The sequence below is a fragment of the Micromonas commoda genome, chromosome 5 (genome assembly GCF_000090985.2).
Source record: "Micromonas commoda chromosome 5, complete sequence".
NCBI classification, from domain to species: Eukaryota; Viridiplantae; Chlorophyta; class Mamiellophyceae; order Mamiellales; family Mamiellaceae; genus Micromonas; species Micromonas commoda.
This window is the reverse complement of record NC_013042.1, coordinates 1,044,360-1,056,879: the sequence shown is the minus strand read 5'-3', so window position 1 is coordinate 1,056,879 and position 12,520 is coordinate 1,044,360. Positions and strand designations below refer to the sequence as shown.

At 67.5% G+C, this 12,520-nt stretch overlaps 9 protein-coding genes across 9 annotated transcripts; 5 read left to right on the top strand and 4 right to left on the bottom strand.

The window, feature by feature from the left end:
- Window positions 1-35: 35 nt before the first annotated feature.
- On the top strand, window positions 36-1,250 carry MICPUN_50353 (predicted protein; the record flags this gene model as incomplete). The annotated part of the gene is made up of 1 exon (XM_002502563.1): window positions 36-1,250. One exon carries the CDS (start codon window positions 36-38, stop codon window positions 1,248-1,250), a length of 1,215 nt encoding a protein of 404 aa, XP_002502609.1.
- A 212-nt stretch (window positions 1,251-1,462) lies between these two features.
- Window positions 1,463-2,602, bottom strand: MICPUN_68602 (glycosyltransferase family 58 protein; the record flags this gene model as incomplete). The annotated part of the gene is made up of 1 exon (XM_002502190.1): window positions 1,463-2,602. A coding segment is annotated over one exon (1,140 nt), but the record flags the coding sequence as incomplete, so codon positions are not given.
- A 196-nt stretch (window positions 2,603-2,798) lies between these two features.
- MICPUN_58780 (predicted protein) lies at window positions 2,799-3,494 on the top strand (the record flags this gene model as incomplete). The annotated part of the gene is made up of 1 exon (XM_002502562.1): window positions 2,799-3,494. The coding sequence occupies one exon, from the start codon at window positions 2,799-2,801 to the stop codon at window positions 3,492-3,494; it is 696 nt and encodes a 231-aa protein (XP_002502608.1).
- Window positions 3,495-3,650: 156 nt separating this feature from the next.
- MICPUN_112687 (methyltransferase) lies at window positions 3,651-5,185 on the top strand (the record flags this gene model as incomplete). Its single annotated transcript, XM_002502561.1, has 2 exons — window positions 3,651-4,179; window positions 4,406-5,185. 2 exons carry the CDS (start codon window positions 3,651-3,653, stop codon window positions 4,873-4,875), a joined length of 999 nt encoding a protein of 332 aa, XP_002502607.1. The 3' UTR covers window positions 4,876-5,185.
- A 41-nt stretch (window positions 5,186-5,226) lies between these two features.
- Window positions 5,227-6,186, bottom strand: MICPUN_58778 (predicted protein; the record flags this gene model as incomplete). Its single annotated transcript, XM_002502189.1, has 1 exon — window positions 5,227-6,186. One exon carries the CDS (start codon window positions 6,184-6,186, stop codon window positions 5,227-5,229), a length of 960 nt encoding a protein of 319 aa, XP_002502235.1.
- Window positions 6,187-6,418: 232 nt separating this feature from the next.
- Window positions 6,419-7,639, bottom strand: MICPUN_81646 (predicted protein; the record flags this gene model as incomplete). Its single annotated transcript, XM_002502188.1, has 1 exon — window positions 6,419-7,639. The coding sequence occupies one exon, from the start codon at window positions 7,637-7,639 to the stop codon at window positions 6,419-6,421; it is 1,221 nt and encodes a 406-aa protein (XP_002502234.1).
- Window positions 7,640-7,910: 271 nt separating this feature from the next.
- MICPUN_58776 (predicted protein) lies at window positions 7,911-9,261 on the top strand (the record flags this gene model as incomplete). Its single annotated transcript, XM_002502560.1, has 1 exon — window positions 7,911-9,261. The coding sequence occupies one exon, from the start codon at window positions 7,911-7,913 to the stop codon at window positions 8,622-8,624; it is 714 nt and encodes a 237-aa protein (XP_002502606.1). The 3' UTR covers window positions 8,625-9,261.
- On the bottom strand, window positions 8,678-10,456 carry MICPUN_58775 (predicted protein; the record flags this gene model as incomplete). Its single annotated transcript, XM_002502187.1, has 1 exon — window positions 8,678-10,456. One exon carries the CDS (start codon window positions 10,454-10,456, stop codon window positions 8,678-8,680), a length of 1,779 nt encoding a protein of 592 aa, XP_002502233.1.
- A 327-nt stretch (window positions 10,457-10,783) lies between these two features.
- On the top strand, window positions 10,784-12,482 carry MICPUN_58774 (set domain protein; the record flags this gene model as incomplete). The annotated part of the gene is made up of 2 exons (XM_002502559.1): window positions 10,784-11,708; window positions 11,767-12,482. The coding sequence occupies 2 exons, from the start codon at window positions 10,784-10,786 to the stop codon at window positions 12,480-12,482; spliced, it is 1,641 nt and encodes a 546-aa protein (XP_002502605.1).
- Window positions 12,483-12,520: the final 38 nt, after the last annotated feature.

The window sequence follows — 12,520 nt, the reverse complement described above, 5'->3', positions numbered from 1 at the left end:
ACAAACAAATACCGGGGTGGAATCCGGTGGAATCCATGTGGATTGCATACGAAGTTTTTGATCAGTTTGCCATTAACTTTTACAGGTTAATCCCCGAACGCGCTGCCGCTACCCGCGTGTCGGGTGTAACACCAATTCGTGAAGCGCCCGCGCGAACGCCCCGTCTCGCGCGCCACCCACCGCGCGCGCCTCGCACGTTCGCGACCGCCCGCCGTGAGATGGGAAAGGGAGCCGAGATGACCCCGCTCGCCGACCGCGCCGACGCTCGCCCCGCCGCGCGCCTCGGGACCCGCGCGCCTGACCCGACCGCGAAGTCGCCCCCGCGTCGCGCTGAGAACGACCTCGACGAAACAACCGCGTCGCGCATCGTCGTCGAGGCTAAAGGGAGGGAGATGGACGCGGAGATGGACGCCGCGTGGGATATCACGCTCACCGCCGGGCGGACCGGCGGCGGGCTCCCGGAAACCTCCGATCCCTCGTCGCGAGCGGCGCTCGCCGAACGGAGGCTGCTGGAGACCCAGCAGGTGCTCGTGCAGGAGCGCGCCAAGCGGGAGGTGGCGGAGGCGATCCTGGCGGAGACGGCCAAGGCGCTGAGCGCGGTGCGGCGCGCCGCGGCGGACGGCGGAGCGGCGTCGACATCCGGCGTCGCGCTGCGCGGCGGCGGCGAGGAAGCGGCGACGATCCTCAACGAGAAGCTCGCCCTGCTCCGCGCCGACTACGACGCCCTGAGGCGCGAGTTTGACGCCAAAGATCGCGACCACGCGAGGCTCGCGCGCGAGGTGACGCGTTTGGAGGACGGCTTGGACCTCACCGAGTCGGGGCGGCCGGTACGACTCGACCTCGTGATAAAGGAGATGACGGACGCGGATCAGGACGAGCTCGTGATGTCCTCCAAGCTCCTGTTGGACAGGGCGAGGGAGCTCGAGCGGTCGCTCGCCGAGTTTCGCGATCTCGACGAGCGGAGGGTGCGGACCATAGCCGACGTGGTCTCGACGCTGGAGCAGCGGCAGCGGGAGCTCAAGGACAAGTTACGAGACGCGGGGCTCCTGGACGACGAGTACGACGACGAGAAGGTGTTGCGGGAGGGTTTGAGCAGACACATGTCCCCGGAGGCGAGAGCGGCGATGGGACACATGCTCGACGTGGACGTATCGTACGAGGGCCCGGCGACGTCGCCGCTGGGGAAGAACTTCTACGCCACCAGGACGGTGTCGTGGTGGGACAAGTGGTTCGGGATCCACGCCGACTGACCGTCATGGCAGTACCACCTCTGGGTACCGCCACTTTGTATTTAATATCCGATGACGTCGCGACAACTCACGTCTCCCGCGTCTACCGTCTCAAAGCTTTCTCCCCTCATCAATCACTCCGACTTTCTCGCCGTCCTCCGCCTCGCGCCGCGTCGGTGTTCCCCGGCGTCAACGGCCACCCCCTTTGTCGTCGCCGACGGCTGCTTCGATGTCCAAATCCCGCCCAAGATGAAGCCGTGCGCCGCGAGCAGCGCGAGCGAGGACGTCGGCGTGCTCGGGAACACGTTCCAGCAGACTTCCACCGCGACCATCGTCGCGACCCGCGTCGCCGATCCCCCGGGCAGCGACGCGCACGAACCCCCCCAGAGCAACAGCGGGAGCGTGTGGTAGTACCACTCGTAGAACTGATAGTGCAAGGACCGGGCGAACACGATCCCGACGAAGTTGCCCTCGAACAGCACTCGAGCCACGTGTGCTGGGGCGTAGTCGGCGGCTGGCGTCGCGGGGCGTGAGTCGGACCCCGCGCGAGTGAAAAAGTCGACTATGAACGCGGGAAAGAACCCGCCGCCGTGCCTGTGCCACCGCCTGTGCGCCAACGCCAGCAACAGCGTGAGGTGACACGCCAGCAACGCCGCCGCGAACGCCGGCGAGACGAAGGTTTCGTTTGGAACGAACTTGAAGTTGACGGACCAGTGGTGGATGAACACCCTCGAGAACTCGAAAGCCCTCCGGACGTAGGAAGCCGGGTGGGCGGATAGGAACTCGTAACCGACCGCCAGCTGCGTGAGAACGGCCGCGGCGACCGCGGCACACGCGACGCTGAGCCGTTCGCCGCCCACGAGGAGCACCAGCGCGGGGGGCGCCATCAAGAGCACGTTCATCTTCACCGACGTTCCCAATGAGAACGCGACAAACCCGGACACCCATCGCTTCCGTTGGAAGAGGAACACGGCGAGGTACGCGAACGCCATCGCGAAGCAGTCGTTGAACAGACGCAGGACGAATATACTGTGTATTCTCTTGCTCAGGCACAGCGCCGCGAGCACCCAAGGCGGCACGCATCGCGCCTCGGCGTAGACAGCGAGCACGATGGCGAGGTGAATCACGTACAGGCCGACGAACGCGCACTGGCCGAGGAAGATGTCGCCGCCGGTGAGCTGTTTCAGCCAAGCGTAGATGTAGACGAAGCCCGCGGGGTACACCAAAGGGCCGGTGTCGCCCTTGAGCTTGAGATAGTCGCGCTCGCCTCCGAGATATCCGCCCACCTCGTCCATGTAGGCGCGCCAATCGATCTCGGTGTACGGCACCTTCCACACGATCAGTCCGCAGAGGACGCACTCGCCGAGGAGAAGGATCGCGCACACCGCGCGGGTGGCGGCGACATCGCGCGGGTCGTTAAGGCGCGCGAGGAGCGCGCGCGCGCTCGTGGCCATCGTCGCGGCCATCGCCCGCGTGCACGACCAGTCAGAGTTGTCGCGCGCGTTGTTGAATGTGCGTCGAATTTCACTCACAGTCGTGTCACAGATACGCCGCGGCTCGCTCGCACTCATGGAGGGTGCGAGGCACTACGCGATCGCCCTGGGCGCCGGGGCTTTCAAGCCGCGGACGGTCGGCGACTTGGTGAGAGCGATCGCGGACGCCGCGCCTCGCGCCGCCCGCGCGTCGACCGCGGGCGGCGGTCGCGACTCGTCCGCCGGGACGTCGACGCGGCGCGACGTCCCGGTCGCCATCGCGTGCACCGCGAGGGACGGGGTGGACGAGGTGGCGGTCGCGTGCGCCGAGTTTGGGGTGATTCGGACGCTCCACGCGGACCAGGACGCGGACGAGCGCCGGGGCGTGCTGGCGGCGTGCGCTCGTTCCGCGAGGCGGGGCGCGTTCGACGACGACGACGACGACGACGAAGGGCCGGTCCACGACGACGACGCGAGATGCGTTTGCGTCGTCACCACCGACGCGTGCCTCCCCTCCGCGGCGAACGGCGAGGCGTCGCTCGGGTTCCCGTTGCTCGTCAACTACGACGTGCCGAGGACGAAGGAGGCGTACGCGCGCAGGGCCAGGGTGGCGCTGGGCGGGGGAGGCCGGGGCGGGGGCGGGGGCGTGGTCGTCACGCTGATTGTCGCGGACGACGAGACCTCGTCGCTGTGGGAGGTGTGCGGGGACCGCGAGGTGGAGACGATGCCGGTGGACGTGCTGGAGGAGGTGGCGCGGGGTTGGTTCCGACGCGCGAACGGCCCCGACGCGTGAGTTCTTTCTGCCGTAGCCATTAGACATCATCGGCACGCCCATACGTACTCATAGCCAAACCGCTGCCATGAACTCGGGCTCTTTCAGCAGAGGACCCGTTATCAGATTCACACTTTGGTCACGCGAAGCCCTATGCTCGCGGTGCGGCCGGTGTCGATGGCGGTCAAGCCGTCGACCGACGCCGCCGACGCCGGCGCCTCGCAGCGCGCGTCGGTGGCGGCCGACTACGCCAAGGTGGCCAACAACGCCGCCGGGTGCTGCGTCTCCTCGGCCCAGAACCGCGGCGCCGTTGGGTACACCCCCGCGGATCTGGCGCTCGTGGGCGACGCGGACCTCGGCGTCGGCTGCGGCACGCCCGTCCGTTTGGCGCGGCTCCAGACCGGGGAGAACGTGCTCGACCTCGGCTGCGGCGCGGGAATAGACTGCCTCCTCGCCGCAGACGCCGTGGGACCCGCGGGGCGCGTCGTGGGCGTCGACATGACACCCGAGATGCTCACACGCGCCAGGGCGGAAGCCCTCAAGTCCGAGCTCGCACCGCCCCGCCTGGAGTTCAGGCTCGGGGAGATCGAGAACCTGCCGTGCGAAAACGACTGGGCGGACGCGGTCATCTCCAACTGCGTCGTCAACCTCTCGCCGGACAAACCCCGGGTCTTGCGCGAGGCTCTCAGGGTCCTCAAGCCCGGAGGTGCGCCGCGACCCTCCCAACGCGCCCCCTTTCCAACGTTCCGTGGAAAATCTCCAACCCCTGAGTTCGCTTCAAAGACCCCTTCAAAGACCCCGCCTCACCCGCTGTCCCGCCCCACGACGAACCCATCGTCGCAACGCAGGCCGACTCGCCATCTCGGACGTGGTGAACGTCAAGGAACTCCCCGAGCACCTCAAGACGGACGAGGCGCTCGCCTGCTGAGTAGCCGGGGCTCCCGTGGCTCAGGACCTCATCGACATGCTCGTCGATGCGGGGTTCGAGCGCGTGAGCGTCGTCGAAAAGGAGGAGAGCAAGGAGTTCATCAAGGACTGGCTGCCGGGCAGCGGCGCGGAGGACTACGTCGTGTCCGCCAACGTCACCGCGTACAAACCCGCGGCGAACGTCGCCGGCGCGTTGGCCGACGAGGACCTCTACGAAGATTTCGAGCCCAAATCGTCAACCGCGTTGAAGGCGCAGCTGGCAGACGCCTTCGCGAGCGCCGCCGGCGTCGACGCGCGAACGGCGGCCCCGGTGGGCGCGGCCTTGGCGGCGCTCGTCGCGGCGGTGGGCGGGGTGGTGCGGGCCCTCGGCGCGCACCACGCGGAGCACACCGACGCCCCGGGCGAGGTCAACTGCTGCGCCGACGTCGACTGCTCGTCGGAGGACCTTCCGACGGAGGTGAAGAAGAGCTGCTGATAATCAGCCCCTGCCCGGGCACGTCTCCGGGTGAGGGGCTTCGGGCCGTCTGAGCGGCCCGACCAGTCGGTGGTCCGAGCGAGCCAGTGAACTCGCCACTGAAGCTCTGCGAGTGCGAAGCTTCGAGATAGAGATGGATCGGTTTCGAAGAATCGGTCGGCGCGACGCGAGGAACGGGACTTTGGTGACCGCGGATGTCGAAAACCGCCCACACCGGGGCGGCGGCGACCGCGAGATGCGTTTCCGAGAACCCGCTCGCGACCACCTGACCTTCGAGCCGACCGTGTAACAAGTATACATCTACAAACGAGTAAGGTATCCGCAAACGAGTAAGGTATCCGCGAGTTTTGCTCAGTTGACGACGTTGACGGCCGCGCCGGCTTTCCACGCCGCGACGTTGTCGGCGACGAGGTCCATCAGCCGCTGACGCGTCTCCAACCTCTTCCACCCGACGTGCGGCGTGAGCATCACGTTTTCCAAATCGTACAGCGGCGATCCCTCCACCGGCGGTTCGACCTCCTGGACGTCCAACCCGGCCCCCGCGATGGTGCCCGCTCGGAGCGCATTCACGAGGTCCGTCTCGTTGATGACGGCGCCCCTCGCGGTGTTGATGACGTACGCGGTGGGTTTCATAGACGCGATGGCGTCGCGGTCGATCAACCCGCGCGTCTGCTCGTTCAGCGGGCAGTGCACGGAGACGAAATCGGACTCCGCGAGGAGGTCCTTCAGCGACTCGCGAGCCTCCCACTTACCGGGCTCGGTTTGCGCCGACCTGGACCACACGAGGACGTTCATGCCGAGGACGCGCGCGATCTCGGCAACCTTCGTGCCGATGGCGCCGGTGCCGCCCACCAGCCCGATGGTCTTGCCGGTGAGCTCGAAGTGCGGGGTCGTGCCGAGCGACGAGGTGAAGAGCGACCTGTCGCCCTTGGCGAGCGCGACGTGCTGCGGGACGACGGTGGCGCTGAAGTTGAGCACGAAGGTGATGACGAGGTGCGCGACGGCGTCGGTGGAGTAACTGGGAACGTTGCACACGGTGATCCCCCTCGCCCTCGCGGCGGCGAGGTCGATGTTGTTGTATCCCGTGCCCGCCTCGCAGATGAGCTTCACGGTGTCCGGGAGGAGGTTGACGTCCACAGGGACCTCCTTGGACACCACGACCGCGTGCCCCGACGCGCGTTCCGCGATCGCCTCGGGGGTCGGGGAGTCGTCGTCGAACATCGTCAGCTCGCCGCCGCACGCGTCCTTGAGCTTGGTGAAGTCCAGCTTCCGGTCGAAGTCGAGCCTGCCGGCGTTGATGACGACCGCCATGGCTTCGGTATCGCGTCCCGGCGGAGGTGCCGCGTCGCGTGCCCGATTGAATGCGCTTTTTATCCAGAGTGGATCGATGAAGAGCCCTGAGGATTTTTGTCCGGGCGACACCGGGTCGCAGCGCGGGGAGACTCGTCGGTGACCCGGGCGCGGGGCCGCTCGAGACGACGCGCGGTAAGACGCGATAACTTAATAACGACAACCCACTTATAACAGACCCGTGCTCAGCTCGTCACAGCGCCATCCTGAGCATCGTCTTGAGCTCTTCGTCACTTAGCGGCACCGGGTTCCCCTTCATCGAGCTGCTCTCCTTCGACTTGGCCACAACCTCGTCGAAATCGTCCTCCTTCAGCCCAAACTCCCCCAAGCCCGGCACCCCGCAATCCTTCACCAAGTTCACGATCCACGCGACGCCGTCCTCCACGGTGGCGTTCGGATCCCCCGTCACCGTGCGAGCGACGGTTTCGTACCGCGCCAGGTACCTCGCCGCCAGTTCGGGTTCCTTCTCCCCGAACCAGCCCTTCAGCGCGGCGACGTTGACGGTGCAGCAGTGCGGCAGGAGCGCCGCGCAGATGGCACCGTGCGGCGCGTGCAACAACCCACCGAGGGTCCCGCTGAAACCGTGCACGGCGCCGAGTTTCGCGTTCGCCAGAGAGAGGCCGCCGTAGTACGAACACAGGCACATGTCCTCCCTCGCGACGATGTCGAGCGGGTTTTCGCACGCGGCGCGAAGGGACCTGGCGCCCGCGGTGATTCCCGCGAGCGAGATGGCGTCCACGAGCGGGTTGGTGGCGTTGCAGACGTAGGGTTCGACGCACTGCGTGAGCGCGTCCAGGCCCGTGTGCGCGGTGACGTCTGCGGGCATCGACAAAGTGAGCTCGGGGTCGATGACTACGAGCTCCGGGAGCATGAACTGGTGCCTCATGGACACCTTTCGATCGCCCGCCTCTAGGACGCTGTTCTTGGTCACCTCCGCGCCCGGTCCCGCGGTGGTGGGGACGGCGATGAAGGGTGCGCAGCGCGTGGTCAAGGGTTTAGCGCGGCCGACCACCTCGAGGAAATCGTACAGATCCGGCGTTTCCCCTCCGTTGGTGAGCACCGCCGCGACGCACTTGCCGGTGTCCACGGGGGTGCCGCCGCCGATGGCGATGACGGACCCGCAATCGTTGGAGGAGGCGAGGGCGATCGCGGCCTCGGCGGTCGCGGTCGTGGGCTCACCGCCCGGGCAGTGGTACACCACGCTCTCGATGCCCTCCGCCTTCAGCGCCTCCACGAGGGGCGCGGAGAAGCGGTCGGACTTGCCGGTGACGACGAGCGCGGGCTTGTCCGCGCACTGGTTCAGCTGCACCAGATCCTTGACGAGGGACGGGACCCTCTTGGACGTGCCGCAGCCGAACACGACGCGCGAGGCGGTCATGAACTCGAACGGCGCGACGGCTGGCGAGTTCATCATCACGGCTGCGTTCGCGGCGGCGTCCTGGGAGACGGCGGCCGTGGTCCTCGGGGTCCTTCGCCCGGCGGCGCTTCGCTCGGCGGCGCTTCGGTGGCGGAGTTTCGAGGGCGCGACGCGATGGAGGTGCGTCGGCGACGGCGCGACCGGAGCCTGCATAGTGCGCACGGCTGGTTTGGCTGGCTCTATCCACATCGATCGCTTGGCAGCCAAAAGTTCGTCGGCGCGGACGTCACCGAGAAGCGCCATTTTCTCTCGAGCGCCAGCGAGAGCCATGGGAGGGGGCGACGCGCCACGCGGCGGCACGCGCGGAGGCAAGGATCAGTTCAATTGGGATGACGTCAAGGGCGACAAGGACCGGGAGTATTACCTCGGCCACTCGCTCAAGGCGTCCGTCGGTCGGTGGCAGAAGGGCAAGGACATCCTCTGGTACACGCGCGAGAAGGGGGACGGCGGCACCGGCGCCGCCGTGTCGGACGCGGAGCGCGCGCGCGCGGAGATCGCCGCGATCAAGGCTGCCGAGGAGCAGGCCATGGCGGAGGCCCTGGGTCTCAAGCCCAGGACCGAGCATCACGTCACCAGGGCGACGCTGGAGAAGCACGAGATGGACGAGCTCCTGCGCAGGGGCGCGACGAAGGACGAGCGCACGGACGAGGTGGAGGCCGCGCGCGTGCGGGGACTCGGCGTGCAGGGCGTGCACGGAGGCGCGGGACGGGAGATCATGGAGGGCGTCGGGCTCAGCGACGACGACGACGACGACCGCGGGCGCGCGCAGGCGGTGGGGCAGAAGCGATCGAGGGAGGATGGCGAGGGCGGCCGCGTGCCCCTGCAGATGACCGCCAAGGAGCTGAAGAAGGAGAAGAAACGGGCCAAGAAGGAGGCCAAGAAGGCCAAGAAGCGCTTAAAGAAAGAGGCGAAGAGGGCGAAGAAGGACGCGAAGCGCCGCGGGCGGTCGTCGTCGTCGTCCTCCTCCTCTTCCTCCTCGTAGGGTTCAACCATTCATTGAAAAACGAAACAAGAGTCGCAACGTAAACACATCGCTCACCACGTCCTCTCCGCCTGGAGGTCCACCACCCTCTCGACGTCCTCGATCGCCTCGCTCGTCGCCGCCCACTGATCCGGCGACCCGCTCGTCAGGTCGCTAACCTCCGCGAGCGTCACCACCCCGCTCGTCACGCAGTCGCTCACGTCCAGACCGGTTCTACGATAAAACGGAGTAGTCGCCGCGTACTTGTCCTTCCCGAGCGACGCCTCTTCCGCCTCCACCGCCGCCTCAACCCCCGGCGGCACCGCGCTCTCGCCGCTCCGGTAGCTCTCGCACGCGTGCACGAGCTCCGGGGTCGTGGTCGGATCCCCGCTGCACAGCTGTCTGGACGCGCGTAACCAATCCCGCGGCGCCACCATCCCCGCGACGATCGCGCCGCTCGCGTCCGTCGTCGAGTCTGGCGCTCCGGACGCCAAGACGATGCCCTCGTCCCGCGCGATGCCGTTCACGAAATCCGCGATGACCCTCGGCCACTCCGCGAGCGCCTCCTCGTGGGTGCTCGCCTCGTGAAACGTCGCACCCAGCGCCTGCGCCACGACGCGGCCGTTCTCCACCGGGTGCGCCGGCTCATCCGCGCGGTTGCCAAACACGACGGCGGGGATGCCGGCTTGCGCGATGCGCGCCAGCCGCGTCGGCGTCGGCAGGTTGCTGTGCTTGGCGGCGACGAACTTGGCGAACGGGATGCACCCGTACCCGATCGAGCAGTCCTTGCTCAGCGTGGTCGTGGCGTTGTCCACGGAGCCGTACGACGCCCGCAGCACTCGCATCATCTCGTTCCAGTACTCCTCGCGCTCCGTCCCCATGCTCGGCACGAGCGTCAGCACGAGCCCCTTGATCCGCGGCTTCGCGTTCGTGCCCGGGTTATTCGGGTTGTTCGCGTCCGCCGTCGGAACGAGGAGCCCGAGGTCCCGCTCCGCCTGCTCCAGCGCGCCCCAGAGCGCCGCCGCCGTGGACATGGACTCGCCCACGGCGATCACGGCGTCGAACCCGGCGTGGTACCCGACGTTGGCGAAGTCGCCACCCTGCGCCTGGAACCCGAGCCTGTCGCTGAGGGCGTCCGCGAGCGGGTCCTCGCCGCCCAGCCTCGACTCGGCGTCCCTCGAGGTAGCCGCGTCCTCGCCCATCGCGGTCTCCATCCACCGATCAGGGGACGAGTGCAAGCCGTCGTCGACGACGCCGCCGCCGCGGCTGCCGAAAACCGCCGCGGGCACGTCGGGGTGGAGGTCGCTGAGGAGCCATGGGGTGCTGCGGAGGTCGCAGTGCAGGCCGTGCCCGGCGACGACGCCGAGCGCCTTGCGCGAGGCGATGTCATCGATGACGGGACCCGAGGCGCCCGCGCTCCATCGAACGTCGCGCGACGCCGCGGCGGGCCCGCCCAACGACACCGGCTGCCACGGCAGCGTGAGGGGCGCGCCGGACCCGTCCACCTCGTCCACCGGCGCGCGCCGCCCGGGCGCGCGCGAGAACAGCGAGCTCGGATCGTACTGCGGCGTCCCCAGCTCGCCCCGTCGATAGGCGTCCGTGAGCTCCGCGGCGATTCGCGACGCGACCCGTCCGACGGCGTCGTCCTCGCCGCGCGCCGCCCAGCCCCGCGCGCTCCCGAGCCCCGGCACGCCCCCAACCACCGCGGATCCCGGCCCGTCGGTCTTGCTCGCCGCCAGGATCACCGTGCCGAGGACCACGGTGGCGATGCACGCGCAGACCTTCAACCACCTCTCATCGTTGTTCCCTATGAACTGCGGCCTGCTGCGGATGAGCGGGGTGTGCTCGTACATCGGAGGCGACGGCGTCGCGCCCGTCGTCGCCGCGTCCTCTCGCCCCTCTGAACTGCGCGAGACACGTGAAATAAAAGGTGTTACCACCAAGCAACCAACCCGTCGTCGGGCCAATCGCCTCCTGGCCGTGCGATTCCGTTCTTTTTTTTGGGTTGCCGGCAGTAACAAACCTCATAGGATTGGCTCGAGTTTAATTCCAACGTGAGGGGGAAAAGAATAAACAAGACTGGAAAGCCTGTGCTTCCGGCCGTTGGAATAAACAATTTGGGAATGGAATAAAATCGATCCGGACGACGCGTTCGAATGCCATTCGCCCGGCGCCGCAGCATGTCTCCCAAGCCGAGGCGACGGGGGGACCCGAGGCTCCTCGACGGCGTATCGCCGTCTTGGACATCTCTCGAACCCCCTCCACAACCCACCGGCAAGAGCGGGCTGACCTCCTCGGACGACCAGCCGAGGTACCGCCGCGGCAGCAAGCGCCGGCCCAAGCCCCCGAAGACCCCGCCGGGCCTGGTGCAGCTCGAGCATCCCTCGCTGGCGGTGGCGCACTTCGACGGGAAAGGCAAGGGGTACGCGGCGGTCGCGCCGATCCTGGCGTCCTCGCTGTTGCTGCAGGAGAGGCCGCTCACGGTGACCGGCGCGTTCGACTCGGCGCAGGATGCGCGAAAGGCGCTGGCGAAGATCGTCTGCGACGACGACGAGTACGCGCATCTCAGGGGAACCCCCGAGGAACGCGGACGCGGCGAAGGCCGGGTGAAGGCCGAGGGTTCGCCCGGGCCGTCGTCCGTGAGCGGCGACGTGTGGCTCGCGACGCTCGCGCGCCTCGCCAACTCCCCATTCGTGCGAGTCACCCGCGTCGGCAAGGCGAACGGCGGCGACGACGGCTCCAAAGATCTCGACACAGCCGCGGAGCAGGTGGACGGCAAGGATACCTACGCGGCGCGGCTGCTCGCGAGGGTGAGCACGTGCAACCACAGCTGTCGCCCCAACGCGGCGGTGTCCGTCAGCGACGACCTCGTCACGCTGTACTCGCTGCGACGCATCGAAGCGGGCGAGGAGATCACGGTGTCCTACGGCACCTCGCTGCTGTGGCTGCCGCTGCAGATGCGGCGCACGCAGCTCGCCAGGGTGTGGGGGTTCGTGTGCAAGTGTCAACGCTGCGAGACTGACCTGCACAGGGCGATGGCGGAGCGCGAGCGCGCGCACGGGACGATGCGTCGCGTCGCCTCCAGGCACGGGTTCCGAGAGAATGGTGAGTTTATTTTAATCGTTGTATGGGCAATTAGACTGACGTGGTTTTTTTTAAACAGGTTCGTTCCAGACGCGGCACGACGACTTGGCCGGCGTGATCGAGTGGGAGTACGGCGACACGGGCTTCGAATCGCAGTTCGACGAGGAGGGACGCGTGCGGGGCATGATCCTCGATGGGTCGGCGCGTGCAGACGATGGCGGTAAGGGGGTGAAGGGCCGCGGCGCTGGCGGCGGCGGCGGTTCGGGGCGAAGGGCGGCGGCGCTAGACTCGGACACGTCGGACACGTCGGACACGGATACGAGCTCGTTCGATTCCTCCGACGATTCGAGCTCCTCCGACGAGGGATTCGGACGAAGGGGAAGGATTCGACGGAGCGGCGGGGGCAAGATGAGGGGCGGGTCGGTCAAGGCGATGGGCCCCGCGCGTCTGTACAACCGGCTGGTGAAGGCGGGGATCGGTCCCGACCACTGGCAGATGCACGCGACGCGCGAGGTGCTCGTGTCCAGGCTGCTGAGCAAGGAGGGGAGGAAGGATTTCGACCTGGACTTACTCCTGGAGCACGCCAACTGCGCCGCGAGGCTCGCGCCGAACCACCCGCACTTCATCAGGCTCGCGAGCCTCGTCGAGGAGGTGTTCAGGACAAACCGCGAGGTGATCGAGGCGGAGCAGTACTGGCTGTGGACCATCGATCTGCTCAGGGAGGCGATACATCCGGACGTGCTGTTCTGGAACACGGAGTTCAAGGGGCTGCCGCCCGGTAGGGTGGATAGGTGAGGAGATGGCGTTGCGCACTACATACTTAATACAGTCTT